Source organism: Lepidochelys olivacea (genome assembly GCF_965140295.1).
Source record: "Lepidochelys olivacea isolate rLepOli2 genome assembly, chromosome: 7".
Taxonomy (NCBI): domain Eukaryota; kingdom Metazoa; phylum Chordata; order Testudines; family Cheloniidae; genus Lepidochelys; species Lepidochelys olivacea.
The window spans coordinates 29,227,296-29,245,936 of record NC_140417.1 but is presented as its reverse complement, the minus strand read 5'-3'; the positions used below and the strand labels follow the sequence as shown (position 1 = coordinate 29,245,936).

Here is an 18,641-nt window from a genome sequence, read left to right as displayed (position 1 = left end):
ACTTATTATACCCTCAGCTGGAGTACGAGGGGAAGCATTACACACGTGCAGGTCAACGGACACTGCTAAGAAACACTTCTGGACTCAGACGCATGGCGCACATGCACACCCATATGTAGAACACAGATAGGGACCACAGATCTCAAAGACTCTCCAGTTACAGGTAAGTAACTTTCTCCTATTTGGTTTGTTTGTAGGCGGTCATTTGGTAAAGGAGGGCCTGGAAAACTGGCACCATTCCATGGTTCACCACTTAGCCTGCTTCACCATAGGCTGGCACCAAGATGCACAATCTTCTCTCCTGTAGGAAATGCACAAGATATTCTGTGCACCGCATACCTCCTTTAGGAGGATAATTACCCTAGTGTGGACTAGGCAAATGTCTTGATTTGAATGGAAAAAAAAATCAACGAACAAGAACATCGAGAAGGATAGAGTTAAGAAAATGCAGTATTTTTACTGATGCTCTTTGGACTGCATTATAGCCTGTGTTTAGAAACCCAGTTTTTTTCCAACATTATAATTAGCAGAGACTCTGGTATATGAATGGGAGGAAGTATGATGAACCATATCCTAAGGCTATGTGACAAAAGGAAAAAAAAAGCTTTTTGTGACTGAAAAAATGTCTGTACTGTATTGGCCTTTCCAGCGGAAAAAAGCTCTAGAGGATTTTTGGCATCTGTAATAGCACTTGTGAAGTGGCAAGCTCTCAAGTTGTTATTAAGCTCATTAACAAAGTTTTATGTAAAAAAGGAAGGGAAGAAACAGACTTGCTCAAATATTTCTCTTTTGTGTAGTTACCACCTTTATTGCATTTTACCTGATTCTTTGAAGACTTAGCACAGAGCTAAAAGTCTGAGCATGTGAATGAAAACTACTCCATTTCTTGGATTTTTACAGTAAGTAATCTGTTCTCTGAAGTAAAGCCTTGGGTCACATTTCACTGGCTTTTAAATAGCTTTCTGACTTTTAGGATTAGCAGAGTTCTCTGCTGTTTAGGTGCAGGCTTTAACTTTCTTGGCAGATACTTCTGCTGAAATGGCATTGATAGGTTATTGTGACATACTGCATGAAATACTGGGGCATACTCAATTTTATTCTTGGGCTGTAATCACAGGTGCATGGTATAACAGAGACTTTGCAGCTTGACGATATCAAGCCACAGAGCCAAATACTTCATTGTGCCTTGCAGAAGACACAGTTCAGGAAGGGAGCGTGCACCTATGGCCTTACCCCACTTTGCACCTCTAGGATTTGGGACCAAGATGAAGCTACAAAGTTGAGGTAGAGCACCTAGGCAACAGAGAATTCCATTAATCAGAAACGTCAAGAAACTGCTCTCACTTCTGGCAGCTGCCCACAACAGTCAAAGGGCTGCTCTGCAGCCAGAATAGCCAAAGCTCAAAGCACTGTAGTCAGGTCTCCTCCCACCCCCATCACACACCTAAGCACACCTCTGTGCCAGGGCATATGGTAGGGCAGGCAGTATTCCTTGAGGGACAGTTAAACACATATGACACCTCCACTCCCAGCACCAGGCCTTAAGCACACGATCATCCTTATTTCTTGGTGGAGCATGGAGCAGAGCACAGCTCACTCCGTCTGCCCCAAAGAGAAAAGTTGCAAAGACAGTGGCCATCCCACTCTACTACTGCTTGATGTTTCACACACAGGATTTTTCATTTAAAAATGGCTTGGCATGCCTTTGCATGAATCACTGAGAAAAATGGTCAATTGCACTGGCATTTTGTAGGAAAGTGAAATGTCAAGAGCACAAAGCTTTCCAGAACAGGAACAAGAGAAGTTGCATGGAAACAGATCTGATGTCTGTACAGCTACACCTAGAGCAAGCTGGGAAAGGTGCCACTCATTTGAACAGAATCGAATGTCCCAGCAGGCCAATTATTTAAAACCTGGGGGTTGAAATTTCCCTGCAAAACCGGTGTATCCCTGCATGAAAAGTACAAAACTCATGTTTGAAAATAAGATTCACAATGTATGTCCATACAGCTTGACAAGTGCCAGTTTGTCAGGTGTACGTTGTGAGTGATAGCCTACTAAAAGGGTGTAAGATCAAGGAGAAAAGCACACTCCAAGGGATTTAATAACGTATAAAATAACTAGCCTCTTCAGGCACCTAGCATGTTAAAAGCTTATTAGCAAGATAACTGTACCTCGACTGCAGTTTTTTTCTTTTGTTCTCCCATAGATTCAGCTCCTGCGTTGCACGGGACTGCTGATGACAGCAGAAAACAGTCTTTACACACTCGATTGTGACGGCTGTTATCTGCAAGTGGCTTAAATTCAGAGCATTTTGCACAAATAACCTGTATCAGAAAGATAATACTTCATTCTTCAGCAACTATGAAAATATAATCCCTGTTATTACAATCACTTTGCTGCAGATAAATTGCTGAAATAAAATCCTGCAAACTAATGCAAGGATGAGACAGATTGACAGATGTTCAGTATCTTACGTAGGTCAAGGTCTGAGATGGGACACCCCACTTCCCTCAATCAGAGATAAAGGATTTTTTTGTCCTGCATTGTGTTTCTAATCGTTCAGAAAGTGACTGATAGGTATCTGCTTTTCTGTTCCCGTATAAAAGGTCTGAGTTATAATAATCTTAAGTTTTCAGTGCCTAATGATCGTGAGTGCCCAGCTTGAGATACCTTAAAGAGGCCTGATTTTCACAGTGGGTGGGAGGTGGTGCTTGGTGCTTAGCACTGTCTGAGAAATCAGGCCCCTTTGAGCTGTCTGGAGCTCAGCATCCAAAAATTGAGTCACTTTTGAGAATTTTGAGAACTATCCACTGCATATAATGATCTGCCTGATGCCACATTGGGCTGGGAGGCAGTGATTTTATGGCTTTCCATTCTTTTTTCTGGTTTGGCCCAAACAAGCAATTAAACTTGACATGAAATCAGTGCTTGGGAAAAGTGCTGGATTTACAGTGCTGGAGACTCAACTCGTCTGTTTATCTGCACAGCTCCCCTGTATGACCCCAAGCAATGAACCTAACTACTCAACTCAAGGTACCATCCTCCTCGAGAGGAAGAGGGTAGTTCAGTCTATTGGAACTATGCACAGGAATGCAGTGAGCACAGTTGTGTTTATGTGCCCATCTCTCCAGCAGGAGCAAAAAGCACCAACTTAATTCACGTAGCCCACTGAACAGCTGCCAAAATGGCAGCAACTGTCATTCACTACTAATCTTGGCTGGGTTTGAATTCATGAGCTGGGACCACCACTGTCCCAAGCTCCCAGGGAGGCCAATGAGGGGGTCTCTCAATTGCTTGGCCATGGAGGGCAGCTTTAATTACGCTGCTGGCATAAGGTCCCGTAGAGACCGAACACCAGTGGTGAATGGAGCAGAATGGAGCCTTGCTCCATCATACTGCCTCTCCTTTTCTTTCCTCCTAACATAATTTCTTCCCTCCCCCCACCCAATATGTCCCCTGCCTCCCCTCACACTGGGCAGTGGAATTTCCAGCACAGGCGATGATGGAGTTGGGCAACAGGGCTGGTAAAGGAGGGGCAACACAGCTGATAAAGGAGATGCTACAGCCAGCTTTGTGTCAGCAGAGATTCCCCCTGCAGAGTAAGTATACTTGTACAAACCTCTAGCTGCTTTAAGTTTTGGTGCAAGGTGAACCTGGCAAAGTGGAGGATATGGCCCCTTGACTCCATATCCCACTACGGAGCAGTGAAGTCGGTTTTCAAATTTGCAGTCTCATGGTACTAACTGCAGTAGCAGAAGGCGATCCACCACTTATGTGCATTACAAGAGCAGTCAGCAGGATTTAACTTCAAATCCCATTTTATTACACAACAACAGAGTCTGAATGCTCTTCAGTCGCAATAGTATGCTCTCTTATGTATGCCTACAAGATATGTATTACTACACAAAGCATTGCATTGCTCCAGTTCAGTGCACCATATGCAAGTGTTGAATGCAGCATCATTCTGCTGAAATGCACAAACAAAAGCAAACTAACATTTTTTAAATAGTCTTTGCTAGAGGCAAATTAACTCCTTTCATTTGCATTCTACTACCCACACCAGAAAACACTGCATAACCAACAATTGTTTATTTAACATTAAATTATTAATAACTTAATTCTCATTATTTTTTTGTCCACGGGGAGGTTTTTGTTTGATTTCTTTTAAAACTGAGCTTTGATGTAACAGTTTAAATACCAAAGAAAGTGTATTTATTTTAATAATTATTTTTAAAAACTCCAAAGATTCAAGATAGCTGACTCCAGAATAATAATGTCTCTTCCACTGTAACAGTATTTGGATTCCTGAGATGAATGTTTTAGAACGAATGGCTTTTAATATTCTTAGTTACACATTTTACCTGTCTGTTCAGACCCAAATTTATCTCCATTCTACAAAAACTTGATATTATTTCACTAACTATTCTAAACTAGTTAAACCAGGAACATGGAACCATGAAACTGATGTCATAGAAGGAAGGTTTCAAGCCACAATAAGGCAGTCAACCTCATGTAATTTTGGGCTGGGATTTTTGGAAGAGCTTCAGAGAATCAGGTATCCACTGAGATTCAATTGGAGATAGGCACCTAACTCCCTTTGGCTCCTTTAAAATCCAGGCCTTATGCTTCTAGCACCTGGATTTTTCATGTGCTGGATTCTCCAGGCCTTTCAAGCACAGAAGGACACCCTCTTTGGCCAAAAGCACCCTGATTTAGTTTTGCCACTGAGGGAAATGCAACCCCATCACCTTAGCACTGAATATTGAGGGCCCCTGTAGCCTTCTAACAGCTGGAACTCATTACCCTAGCCAAAAAATGGCTGGTTTCCTCTCAGAAAAGGAGAAAGAAGAAGGCACTTGGAAGCCTGCAGCAAAAGGCTGCTGACAAAGATCTAGAAGAGCTGTGTTCCAGGCTATTTATTCTGCTGTTGGTCAGTGGCTAAGGGATGCTAGTTATGTGAAGGAAACCCTGGTCAACAAGGTTGTTTTTTGGGACACTTGATACAAAACACACCTAGGTGCAGAGGCAGCTTTCCTTTCAGCCACAGACGTGTGACATTTGTCTCCTCAACCACTCACTCATGGCCTTTTACACCACCATTGTTTTGTTTTGCCGGATCCCCAATGGACAAAGCAAGTTGAAAGGTCTATTCTACCACAGCCCTGCTGCGAACTCCAGTGTCTATCCTACTGGAAACTGAAAAGCTCCCTCAGAATGAAACAAACTCAGAATTTGATTTAAAAAGTCGTTTGTTACAGATAGACTAATTAAATGGACATAAAATGAAACACTGCTACAATTTCATTCTGATACTCACTGCTCCACATTGTTTGCAATGGTGCCGCCTTTTAGTGATGGAATTAAAGCTTTCGTTGCAGCTTTTGCAAGTTTGCTTTTCCTTGTCTCGCTTGGTTTTAGAAGATGATTTTCTGCAGGAATCAGGCTGAAATGAAACATACAGATAGGTGACATTATACAACATAACTATTGCAAAACAATTTTCTGCCACTCAATTTCTACCATGCTTATGAAGCTCTTTCCCAGATTTATTCCCCACCCAGACAATTTTAGGGAAAATTTCCTCTTACCAAGCCTGTTGGGGTTGAGGCTGCTGTGGGGATGTGCTGATTTTTAATTATAAGGCTCTCAGCTGTTTGGGCCCTACTCCTCAGAGTCCACCTCTTCCATTGTGCATCACCGGAACCAGAAAGTCACTCCATCTGATAGCCTATTGGTTTAAAGGGGATGGGTCTGGAGGAAGGGCATTTTCAGTGAGGGGGCTTCACTCTGGAACTCACTCTTTCTCTGGTTATCCAACAAAGCCTGAATTTGATTATCCTTCAGGACATGGGTTCAAACTATAGCATAGTGGCTGGATAGCCAAATGTCTTGGATGGTTTAGACACAACAAATTCTTCATCTTGGCAGGTGGTTGGACTAGATGACCCTTGTGGTCCTTTCTAACCCTATAGTTCTATGATTTCATGTTGCAAAACTTATATTCTCTGAGGGGTGAGGGAGAGGGAGATTTGTGCAAGGGTGGCTTGGATGGGAAGAGCAGTCTTGTACTCTGATGTGCCGATTAGTTTTGAAGTGGGCATTGTTTGGAACTGCCTTCCAAAGGGAGTAATGGGAGCTAACTTGCTTTAAGACTGAGCTTGCTAATTGTATGGAGGGGTGGCATGATAAGATTGCCTATTATGACATATGGCCCATCTGCAACTGCTATCAGGAAACATCTCCAATGGCCAGAGATGGGTCACTAGATGGGGGCGGGCTCTGAGTTACTACAGAGAATTCTTTCCTGGATATCTGGATGGTGGGTCTCACCCACATGCTTAGGGGGTAACTGATCACCATACTTGGGGTTGCCAAGGAATTTTCTCCCAGATCAGACTGACAGAGATACTAGGTTTTTTCCCCCTTCCTTTGCAGCATGGGGCATGGATTGTTTGTGGGTTTGAACTAGAGTAAATGATGGATTCGCTGTAACTTGCAGTCTTTAAATCAAGATTTGAGGACTTCAGTAACTCAGGCAGAGGTTATGGGCCTATTACAGGAGTGGGTGGGTGAGGTTCTGTTGCCTGCAATGTGCAGGAGGTCCAACTAGATGATCATGATTGGTTCCTTCTGGCCTTAAAGTCTACGAGGAGCTTGTAAAACTATGGTCCTGAGCTCAGAGCTCTGGATGGACACATGCATCTCCTTATAAATTTGGATAAATAAATCCCTGTGCCTTCTCCCTGGTCGGCACAGCTCCCTTTGGGGACTCTACTGGCTGCCGCTGGGTCCTATAGTAGGAGGGAAGATTGTAGTAGGCACTTTGTACTACTCCCACCATGGCAGACTTTCCACACACTTTCTGTGCAAAAATTTATAACCAAATTACTCTGGCACCATCCCTGCCGTGAATTTCACTTATGTCTATGCAGAGGAAATACATCACACTATGGGAATGTAAGATGGTTTCACTAGCGAAATAATGTCAAACTGCAGCGTGCAAGACAAAAGCCTTAATAATTCATTCGCTATTTCTGTGCTTCAGATAATCCACTCACAATCTATTGAGAGAAAAACCTTTCCCTCGTAAATTTTTATCACGTGCCCATAACTAAAGCAGGAGCTTTGTATAAAATAAAAAAGATATTTTACTTTTGTTATGGAGTTTATATTGGCGCTCCAGCAATCAATTTAAGGGGAACGTGTAAGCAGTAATTTCACAATAATGCAGCTCTGTTTCCAGCTTTCATTATGCCCAGAGCAGTCTGAAGGAACCTATATTACCAGATAAAGAACAAACAACCTACAGATTACATTTAGAAAGGGATGCGATTGTACATTGAGAAAAACACACACACCCTTCTTCCTCAGAGAGCTGTGCACCATAAGAAGAGGTAAGTCACAAGACTTATGTGAGAGAGCCATCTACCCAAATAATTGCATCTTCAGAAAGCTGAAGTCTTTCATAAGAGGAGAGGGATTCCAGAGGCTTGGGAATTCAGAGATGGGAGCCAGTATATAAAATCAGAGGTGGCGGCCCTCTCATTGCCATGTTAGAGATACCAGCCTGAAGGGAAGCCTGTAGCCTTCTAAAGAACCCTCTCTCCTCAGCACAGTGAAAGCCAACCCAGTGAGTGAGGTCTCTCTAGTAAGTCAACATGTTGTAGCTGCCCCTGTGAAAGCCACTAAAGCAACCATTTCTAAGACTTGATTCTGAGATGCGCTGAATGTTTGTAACTCTCACTGATTTCAATGCAACCTGTGAAAAGGCCATGAGCAGCCAGCAGTTTGAACCCTGAGCACTCAATCTCAGCAAAATCAAAGGGGCGAAGGAGGGAGCTGTGTTCCATTTCTCAGTAGCAATTCCTGGAGCAAATACTCACCAGCAACTACACACCACATGACAAAAACACTAACCCAGGAACCTATCCTTGCAACAAACCCCATTGCCAACTCTGTCCACATATCTATTCAAAGGACATCATCATACGATATAACCACATGAGCCACACCATCAGGGGCTCGTTCACCTGCACATCTACCAATGTGATATATGCCATCATGTGCCAGCAATGCCCTTCTGCCATGTACATTGGCCAAACTGGACAGTCTCTACGCAAAAGAATAAATGGACACAAATCAGACGTCAAGAATTATATCTTGTTTCTTGACTTTAGCAAAGCTTTTGACACGGTCTCCCACAGTATTCTTGTCAGCAAGTTAAGGAAGTATGGGCTGGATGAATGCACTATAAGGTGGGTAGAAAGCTGGCTAGATTGTCGGGCTCAACGGGTAGTGATCAATGGCTCCATGTCTAGTTGGCAGCCGGTATCAAGTGGAGTACCCCAAGGGTCGGTCCTGGGGCCGGTTTTGTTCAATATCTTCATAAATGATCTGGAGGATGGTGTGGATTGCACTCTCAGCAAATTTGCGGATGATACTAAACTGGGAGGAGTGGTAGATACGCTGGAGGGGAGGGATAGGATACAGAAGGACCTAGACAAATTGGAGGATTGGGCCAAAAGAAATCTGATGAGGTTCAATAAGGATAAGTGCAGGGTCCTGCACTTAGGACGGAAGAACCCAATGCACAGCTACAGACTAGGGACCGAATGGCTAGGCAGCAGTTCTGCGGAAAAGGACCTAGGGGTGACAGTGGACGAGAAGCTGGATATGAGTCAGCAGTGTGCCCTTGTTGCCAAGAAGGCCAATGGCATTTTGGGATGTATAAGTAGGGGCATAGCGAGCAGATCGAGGGACGTGATCGTTCCCCTCTATTCGACATTGGTGAGGCCTCATCTGGAGTACTGTGTCCAGTTTTGGGCCCCACATTCAAGAAGGATGTGGATAAATTGGAGAGAGTCCAGCGAAGGGCAACAAAAATGATTAGGGGACTGGAACACATGAGTTATGAGGAGAGGCTGAGGGAGCTGGGATTGTTTAGCCTGCAGAAGAGAAGAATGAGGGGGGATTTGATAGCTGCTTTCAACTACCTGAAAGGGGGTTCCAAAGAGGATGGCTCTAGACTGTTCTCAATGGTAGCAGATGACAGAACGAGGAGTAATGGTCTCAAGTTGCAGTGGGGGAGGTTTAGATTGGATATTAGGAAAAACTTTTTCACTAAGAGGGTGGTGAAACACTGGAATGCGTTACCTAGGGAGGTGGTAGAATCTCCTTCCTTAGAGGTTTTTAAGGTCAGGCTTGACAAAGCCCTGGCTGGGATGATTTAACTGGGAATTGGTCCTGCTTCGAGCAGGGGGTTGGACTAGATGACCTTCTGGGGTCCCTTCCAACCCTGATATTCTATGATTCTATGATTCTATGATCATTCAAAAACCATTCAAAAACCACTTCAATCTCCCTGGACACTCAATAACAGACTTAAAAGTGGCAATTCTTCAACAAAAAAACTTCAAAAACAGACTCCAATGAGAAACTGCAGAACTGGAATTAATTTGCAAACTGGACACCATCAAATTAGGCCTGAATAAAGACTGGGAGTGGATGGGTCACTACAAGAACTAAAAACTAATTTCCCTATGCTCATTTCCCCCTACTGTTACTCACACCTTCTTGTCAACCGTTTGAAATGGGCCACCCTGATTACCACTACAAAATTGATTTTTCCTCCTGTTGATAATAGCCCACTTTAATTGAATTGTCTTGTTAGAATTGGTAAGGCAACTCCCACCTTTTCATGTACTATGTATATATATTTTCCTACTGTATTTTCCACTCCATGCATCTGATGAAGTGGGTTTTAGCCCATGAAAGCTTATGCCCAAATAAATTTGTTAGTCTCTAAGGTGCCACAAGTACTCCTCATTGTTTTTTAGAAAGAAGATTTGCTACATTTAATATTTTTATCCCACAGGAAAATCTGCATGTCAGAAAGCAACATCACATGATATAGTTCGTGGCTATACCAGCTGACTTCCGCATCATCTTCCTTGTGACCTTGTTTACTATCTGTCCCATCTGCTATCACCTTCTTACATGCTCCAGGCCACAACCTCCCCTCCCCAACCAGCCACTGTCCCTCTTCCTTTTTCCCTTTGCTCTGGGCCCTCTTGCTTTCTCCTGCTCTTCTTAGCCTTTACCTATCTCTCGGTCTCACAGAATGTCTCCAGCACACACACTTGGTTCCCCTCACTTGCCCTAACTGCACCCTTCACCCTGCTCCTCCGAGGCCCTACTCCTTTTCCTGGAGCAGGACAGGGTGATGCAAAGGGGCCAAGCTGCTACATTGCTGACTACATTGCTACTCCTAAGTTTTCTAACGCCTCTAACTGACCCTCTGTTCTGATATTCTCTGGGGACAATGGAAAGCAGAATGCCAGTCAACAGTGCTACAGGAACGACCCTGACTGCAACCAGTCCCTCAGTTTTAAATGAATTTGTTCTTTTCGATTTTGTTTGCTTCCTTCCTGCTGCAAGGGCAAACCTTTACATAGGGACAGATGATGTTTTGCGTTAAACTTTATGGAGTGCAGTGACACAGATTTGCTCATTCAAGGAACATGACTAGAGCTCTCTTTATGTGCACATTTACAGCTGCCCAGAACAGAAAGAGTTCCTACGGATCCATGTCCTCTCACACACACAGCTCAAATGTGGTGCTGCACTTCACTTGTAAAGAGTTTGCTGCAGCTAACCTGACATTATCACAACTAAATCATTTACAGATGTCTTAGATGACGCACTACCACTGAGTTTCATTTCAGACTATATCGACCTTCTCAAAGTAAGGCATACAATTAAGGAGACTTGGAATACTTTCCCTAATCAGCATGAGTCTAAAGAGCATCCATTTTTCCCAGCATTTCTACAGGCTAAAGTCATTCATTTCTGATGGATTTGTTTTACAGCTTTAATTCTGGTGTTAATGCTAATTAAATGTTTAGGAGACTGCATTTCCTTTCAACTGTAGAGGAATGAACCCTTCTTAAATCATTACAGCAAAGCACTTCATCACTGGCTAATTAAACTTTGAAAAGTTTTATATTGTTAGAATTTGCACTACAAGATTTTAGTGCTCATACATACCCACATAGCTTCATTGCTGTTAACAGGATTGCATGGGTGTAACTGAGGGCAAAATTTGGCCTTGTGAGTTAAGTTACTGGAAGGTAATCTTAAAGAATAGTATAAGACCAACACTATGTCTACCTGATGCACAATATCCATTCCTGTTGATACATACTAACAACTGCAGTGAGGAGAAACAACTGCTTAAAATTCCTCACTGTACACTGGCTTTCTTTAGCGAGAAGTCAGCTGATTGATTTGGAATGCACTGGGTAGCTCCCAAATAAATGAGATGATAATAATAATGTGCATTTCCATAGCATAAAAGAGAGGAAGCTGCCAGTAAGGTATTTTCCATGAGAGACCTCAGCTTTGAAACCTACTTTCCTCTTCATCTAAAATAGCAAGAATTAGGTGACCTTCATGACTGCAAGGCCCATGTATTTACCACAGTGGAGGTGGGGGATAGTGAGGGACAGAAGAGTAAAATAAAGGCTGGGGTTGTGGTTAGGGAGATATTGACTGGGTTTCGGGTGAGCTGATTTTTTTTATGATTGTATTTTAATGTATGGCAAAGGGGCCTAGAGCCCACGACAAGAACTTTACTTTGTATTATTTTTAATAAACAAACAAAAAAGACCCCAAAAAGTTAAAATGTCTTTAATTCAAAGATCTAAACACTTGACAAACATTAATTAAGCTGCAGAATGCCCCTCTGAGGTCCATATTTAAAATGGAAAACCTGAGGTACAGAAATGTCAAGTGACTTAATGTCATACAGTTATTCAGTGGCAGTAATGGGGACAGAACCAAAGAGACTTTGCTTTCAGATCTCTGTTTTAAGCACTGAATTACATTAAACAAGACAGTCTACCCATTCAAAGGAGCATAGGTCACATAGTAAGCGGTTCCATCTACTGCTAATTACACATCGCCTGAAGAGAGTTCCTTGCAAGTCAAGAGAGTGCTTTGAATAACGCACGTGTTCTGGAGGCCAGATCAGATCCTAACTGTCATAGCTCCATTGACCAGCTGAGCATCTGTCTCTTTTGTTTGACCAACTGAATTAATTATATATGTTCAAAAAGGACCTACCAAAAAGAGGGCCTGACCCCACCTGAGGCCTTTTGATCTTACTGCAAGTAAACAATAAAAAATAATAATATTAATGCTCAACTTTCCTCATACAACTAATCCTATTGAGGTTAGTGAGACTACTTACAGATAAAGTTAACTGCATGTGGAACTCTTTGCAGGATCAGGGCCTAAGAGTTGCTTTCTCAAACAGGGAAGTTTTGACCATTAATCTGCTTTTATTCTACAGTTATCTCACATTTTTCAAAATTTTGATTTCCGGTTAAACTTTTCATTGAAGTTTTGAATTTTGATCAAAAAATTGGAAGAGCATTTCAATGACTACACTTTGGAACTACTCATGCCTTAAATCTAAGCATATGCATAAGTGTTTGCTAGATCAGCGCTTCGGCCAGGGAAAAATGAGAAAACCAGGCATCGTTAGCAAACTGTTATAGCCTCCTTCACTTCAGAGGGAGGAAGGAAAGCCAAGAAAGTTCACCATAACATTAAGGAATGAAAAGGGTTTGGGGGATTGTCTGTTTTTATAATTTCATTGTTTTCTTGTTATTTTTTTCCTCATTTTTCTCTTTCATCTTATGTCTAGTCCAGTATTTAAGATTAGGGCTTTCAAGCGATTAAAAAAATTAATCATGATTAATTACACTGTTAAACAATAACAGAATGCCATTTATTTAAATATTTTTGGATGTTTTCTACATTTTCAAATATATTGATTTCAATTACAACACAGAATACAAAGTGTACAGTGCTCACTTTATATTTGTTTTTTATTACAAGTGTTTGCACTATAAAAAAACAAAAGAAATTGTATTTTTCAATTCACCTAATCTTTATCATGAAAGTTGAATTTACAAATACAGAATTATGTACAAAAAAATTGCATTAAAAATAAAACAATGTACCATTTTAGAGCTTGCAAGTCCACTCAGTCCTACTTCTTGTTCAGCCAATCACTCAGACAAACAAGTTTGTTTACATTTGCAGGAGATAATACTGCCTGCTTCTTGTTTACAAAGTGAGAACAAGTGTTCTCAGGGCTCTGTTGTAGCTGGCGTCGCAAGATATTTATATGCCAGATGCACTAAAGATTCATATGTCCCTTCATTCTTCAACCATCATTCCAGAGGACATGCGTCCATGCTGATGACGGGTTCTGCTCAATAACAATCCAAAGCAGTGTAGACCAATGCATGTTCATTTTCATTATCTGAGTCAGATGGCACCAGCAGAAGTTGATTTTCTTTTTTTGTGGTTTGGGTTCTGTAGTTTCTGCATCAGAGTGTTGCTCTTTTAAGACTTCTAAAAGCATGTTCCACACCTCGTCCCTCTGAGATTTTGGAAGACACTTCAGATTCTTAAATCTCGGGTCGAGTGCTGTAGCCAACTTTACAAATCTCACATTGGTACCTTCTTTGCGTTTTGTTAAATCTGCAGTGCAAGTGTTCTTAAAACGAAGAACAACATGTGCTGGGTCATCATCCGAAACTGCTGTAACATGAATTATATGGCAGAATGCAGGTAAAACAGAGCAGGGGATGTACAATTCTCCCCCCAAGGCATTCTGTCACAAATTTAATTAATCCATTATTTTTTTAATGAGCACCATCAGCATGGAAGCATGACCTCTGGAATGGTGACTGAAGCATGAAGGGTCATAAGAATGTTTGGCATATCTGGCATGTAAATACCCTGCAATGCTGGCTACAAAAGTGCCATGCAAATAAGAGCAGGACAGCATTATCTCCTGTAAATGTAAACAAACTTGTTTGTCTTGGCGATTGGCTGAACAAGAAGTAGGACTGAGTGGACTTGTAGGTTCTGAAGTTTTACATTGTTTTGTTTTTGAGTGCAGTTATGTAACAACAACAAAAATCTACATTTGTAAGTTGCATTTTCAGGACAAAGAGATTGCACTACAGTACTTGTATGAGGTGAGTTGAAAAATACTATTTCTTCTGTTCATCATTTTTGCAGTGCAAATATTTGGAATCAAAATATACGCTTTGATTTCAATTACAACACAGAATGGAAGATATATATGAAAAAGTAGAAAAACATCCAAAATATTTAATAAATTTCAATTGGTATTCTCTTGTTTAACAATGAGAGTTATACTGCGATTAATTGTGATTAATTTTTTTAATCGCGATTAATTGTTTTGAGTTAATTGCATGTTAACTGTGATTAATTGACAGCCCTATTTAAAATATAAGCACCTAAATTGCACATGCCTGTTATATGCAAGAGTTCAAACTGATAATCAGGTGCTCACATAGACAGGTGCATGAACAACAGAGGTATTTCCAAGCTCATTTACCCATTTTATGGAGTTACATATTTTCCATGTGAAAACTACCTGTTCATCAACATACACACAAACACACACACACCCCTTCAGCATGAGTCTTTGAAAATGTGTTGAATTAAGTGAAATGGAGTTAACTCATATTAAAAATAGTATGTTTTACACTTCGTAATATTGCAGGGTTTTTTTTTAGTTACATGGCTCAGAATTCTTGACCATATACCAATTTCTGTATGTGTAAGACATTTATACTGAATATTAGGAACTGTAGGTTGGGTTTGAATTTATGTATACAAAAGTATAATGAGCACTGTATGTTGGCTGTAAGCAGTTACCATAATGCAGCGTTTGTACACTTGTTGCATTTCTTCTATTATTTCTTTATTGTCTGGCTATGCTAACACGTAATAATCTTCAAATAAGTCTTATTCTTCTTCATATTTCTTCATTAAGCTGAGCCAAACATAGAAGGGAGATACTAGTTTGCTGACCACCACTACCACCAAGTGGTTTACATGAATAAGATTAAAGTAGAATCAGTGCAATTCCTCTTGCACGAATACTGGGATGGTTCTTAATAGGTGTGACAATTAAAATCAAATACGACTTAAGGCTGTGACCTGCAACACAGTTCACGCTGATGTTACTGTTCCGTCACACAACTGTGTTAAAATATAGCACAATGAAAAACAATCATTGTTAGGTAGGCAGAGGAACATAAGTCTTATTAGCCTGAGGAACAATGAATTATTTTTTAATCAACTAAAATATGTTATTTAAATTCAGGGGTATTTAAAAGTTATTTTTCTTTAAAATATAATTTTATGGAAGATTATTAAATAAACCAAGACATACCATTCAAATCCATTGTTACACAAATATGTATTAAAAGTAATTGGACTCAAGTTAACTTTGAACAAAATTTAGATCTAGTTAAAACATTTTATGAAACACGAGACCCAGATAAATGTTTCCATTTTTTAAAAATTGAAATTGAAACAATTTTTTAAAAACAAATATTTTTCTGTAATATTTGCAACCCAAACATTGCAGCACTGAATGTATGACTGACTTAAAGAAAAACAGAAGTGACGTGATTTTCACGGTTTATCAGGGAAATGCAAAATATTAACAAACATAAATAATGAGAACTATGCCAGTTTTCAAAAAGTCTTTCATTTTTAATAGATTACATGCTGTTAGTGGTACAGGTAAGGAATTGTACACTTAAATTAAAAACTTAATTGAATCATAACTGTCTATATCAACTCCCTTATCTGGTGTTATACGTCAACACACGGACTTATACAAAACTGTTAACCCTCTGCTTACTGGTTTCTGAAATAGGATGTGTCTCCTGGGCAGAGCTCTAACAATGTGCCAATCCCAACAAAGATACTTGGGGAATCATCCTATTAAATGCATTTCTGGGCTGATTCTGTACATATGTGGTAGCTGGACCACAGAAGGCCACCTACTAGTGAGAGGGAGTAAATGGGGGTAAGGAGGAGGAGAGCTGCCATGCAGCATCTCTCATCTGCTTCCAGAAAGGGACAACGAAGACACTTAAGGTATCTACTATTACACAAGTGGATGGGAGGAGATGGGGGCACAATGTGAGGCTGCCTGGAGACAACAGTCCATGCATTGGGCAAATAATGCTATTAAAGACTACTTCTGACCGTTCCACAATAAACTAGGATAACTTTTGGCGAGGACGCTTGCTGTTGAAGGCGGTCATGCAGTATCTAAGACCCTTCCTGAAGACCTGGGATTCTGGTAGGCTGTCTTAGATGGGAGGGAAGAGTGTACTAAAGATATAAGATAATGAGCGCACAAACCCTCTTAGAGTAGGAGTGCTGAAATGACTCAACAGCTGACATCACAGGGCTATGAGGACTGTGTTGAAATTGTTATGAAAAATATTTGGCTTGCACAGTATCCAATCTTTCACGGTGTTAAAGAACCAACCTTTTCACCACCCAACACCCTCAGCAGAAATAAATGAGAAACATACTATAGACTAATTATTTCTCAAATTCTACTTCTGAGCTGACGTTCAATTATACAATTGCAAACACATACACCTGAAACCAGTCAATGACTGGATAACAACACTGAATGGGGAAAATAACCAGAGTTCTAAAAAAACTGAGAAAAGTCTGCCTAAACAAAAATGTTAATCTCATAATTACTTACCCCTCCAGATGCACTGATGCCATCTGCTCCTGGCATAGATTCTACGGAGCTGGTGCTTACTATCTGAAGGAAAAGTAAATCACAAAGAACATTTCAATGTGGAGATTGCTCTTAAATTATGTTAATCATTAAAATCAAAACATGGAATAATATACTTCTAACCCCTCATTTGTTCTGGTTATGAATATAAGTAATTGCACATGTATTCAACTACTCTGGAATATTCAGCTGGCAATAAAGTGGGTGACTTTACAGACGGTACTGAATTACAAAGGTCTGTTTACATATTCAGAAATGTGCATGCACACAATAAATACCTAATACAGACACCTTAAACAGAAGAAAAGTTTTGGGTTTCACATATAAAACAAAAAGGGGCAGATTTTCAATTTCACAGCTACATTGATTCTTATAATAGAAACCAAAAAAGCAAAGTAGTTTGTGTAGTCATCAGTGTGACGTTGCACCCCATAAGGCTTTATGGAAACATGCTTATGAATGTATATATGACATAACTGGAATATGTTTTATGCTACATATACCATGTAACATATCTCTGTAAAGGTTATGATTTACTGAATATATTCATCCTATTTGTATGCATGTATCATTTTTGTATTCAAAGTTATGAATATTGGCTGTGTACTTGGTTGATTTTAAGTAGCCTTAGTAAGGCATTTGGTCAACTTCTTTCAAAAGGAATTTGCAAGTTAAGTGCCCAATCAAGAAACACTTAAGCTAACAATGAACGTTGAGACACCAAACCACATCTGAGCTTTCCTGGGAATGTGGCCTGGCTTGGCCACTGAGTCATGCATGGACATGTGACTTGCCCATGTGACTACAAAACTCCATCTTGGAGTTGGATTTTGCAAAGAGAAGAGAAGAGGGGGTCTCCACCCACAAGAGAAAGTCTATTTAAGCCCCTGGGAGACCCCTCCATTTTGTCTTCATCTGGCTCAAGAGATAGCCTCTCCACCCCCAAAAGGATACCTGAAAGAAACTGGAACAAAGGACAGTAACCACAGGGGTGTTTGTTGGACCCAGACTAGAAGGAGGCTAGTTTGTAAAAGAAACTTACTGGAACATCTCTGAGGGTGAGATTTAATCTGTAATCATTTTCTTACCGCATTAGGTTTAGACTTGCGCGTTTTGTTTTATTTTGCCTCGTAATTCACTTTGTTCTGTCTGTTATTACTTGGAACCACTTCAATCCTACCTTTTGTATTTAATAAAATAATTTTTACTTATTAATTAACCCAGAGTATGTATTAATACCTGGGGGTATACAGCTGTGCATATCTCTCTATCCGTGTTATACAGGGAGAAAAATTTATGAGTTTAAACTGTATAAACTGTATACAGGGTAAAACGGATTTATTTGGGGTTTGGACCCCACTGGGAGCTAGGCATCTGAGTATTGGAGACAGGAACACTTCTTAAGCTGTTTTCAGTTAAGCCTGCAGCTTTTACGGGATGTGGTTCAGACTTGGGTCTGTGTTTGCAACAGGCAAATGTGTCTGGCTCAAACAAGGCAAGGTTCTGGAGTCCCAAGCTGGCAGGGAAAACAGGCTCAGAGGTAGTCTCGGAACATCAGTTGGCAGCCCCACGGGGTTTTCTGTGATCCAACCCATCACAATCAGAACCCTAGGATGGAAGTGTAGCTCCTTGATACAGATTTCACCCATTTAAGTGTTTGTATAACTCATTCATGTTAAGACAGACCAAGAATGTGAACATATGTACACAGTTTATTTAATTAAGCTAAAATAGCAAATCAAAAACACCAAGGACATAACTTGTAGGAACACTCCATAATACTCCAGTTTGTAGCAAAGGAGATTTGGTTAGATATTAGATGGAAAAAGACAAAAACAAAACAATAAACCTAACTATAAGCGTAGTTAAGCTCTGGAATAGGCTTCCAGGGGAGGCTCTGGAATCCCTATCATGGGAAATTTAAGAACAGGTTAGACAAATACCTGCCAAGGATTGTCTAGGTATACCT

At 40.6% G+C, this 18,641-nt stretch overlaps 1 protein-coding gene across 3 annotated transcripts in view; it reads right to left on the bottom strand.

Moving 5' to 3' along the window:
* The window catches only part of FGD3 (FYVE, RhoGEF and PH domain containing 3), a 191,171-nt gene that overhangs the window by 13,927 nt on the left and 158,603 nt on the right, over positions 1-18,641 (bottom strand). For all 3 annotated transcript variants that reach the window (XM_084633492.1, XM_084633491.1, XM_084633493.1), the window contains 3 exons: positions 16,634-16,696; positions 5,321-5,446; positions 2,175-2,327 (listed from right to left, as the gene is read on the bottom strand). In XM_084633492.1, the coding sequence (XP_084489618.1) occupies positions 2,175-2,327; positions 5,321-5,446; positions 16,634-16,696 (342 nt within the window). The remainder of the gene's footprint in view (positions 1-2,174; positions 2,328-5,320; positions 5,447-16,633; positions 16,697-18,641) is intronic.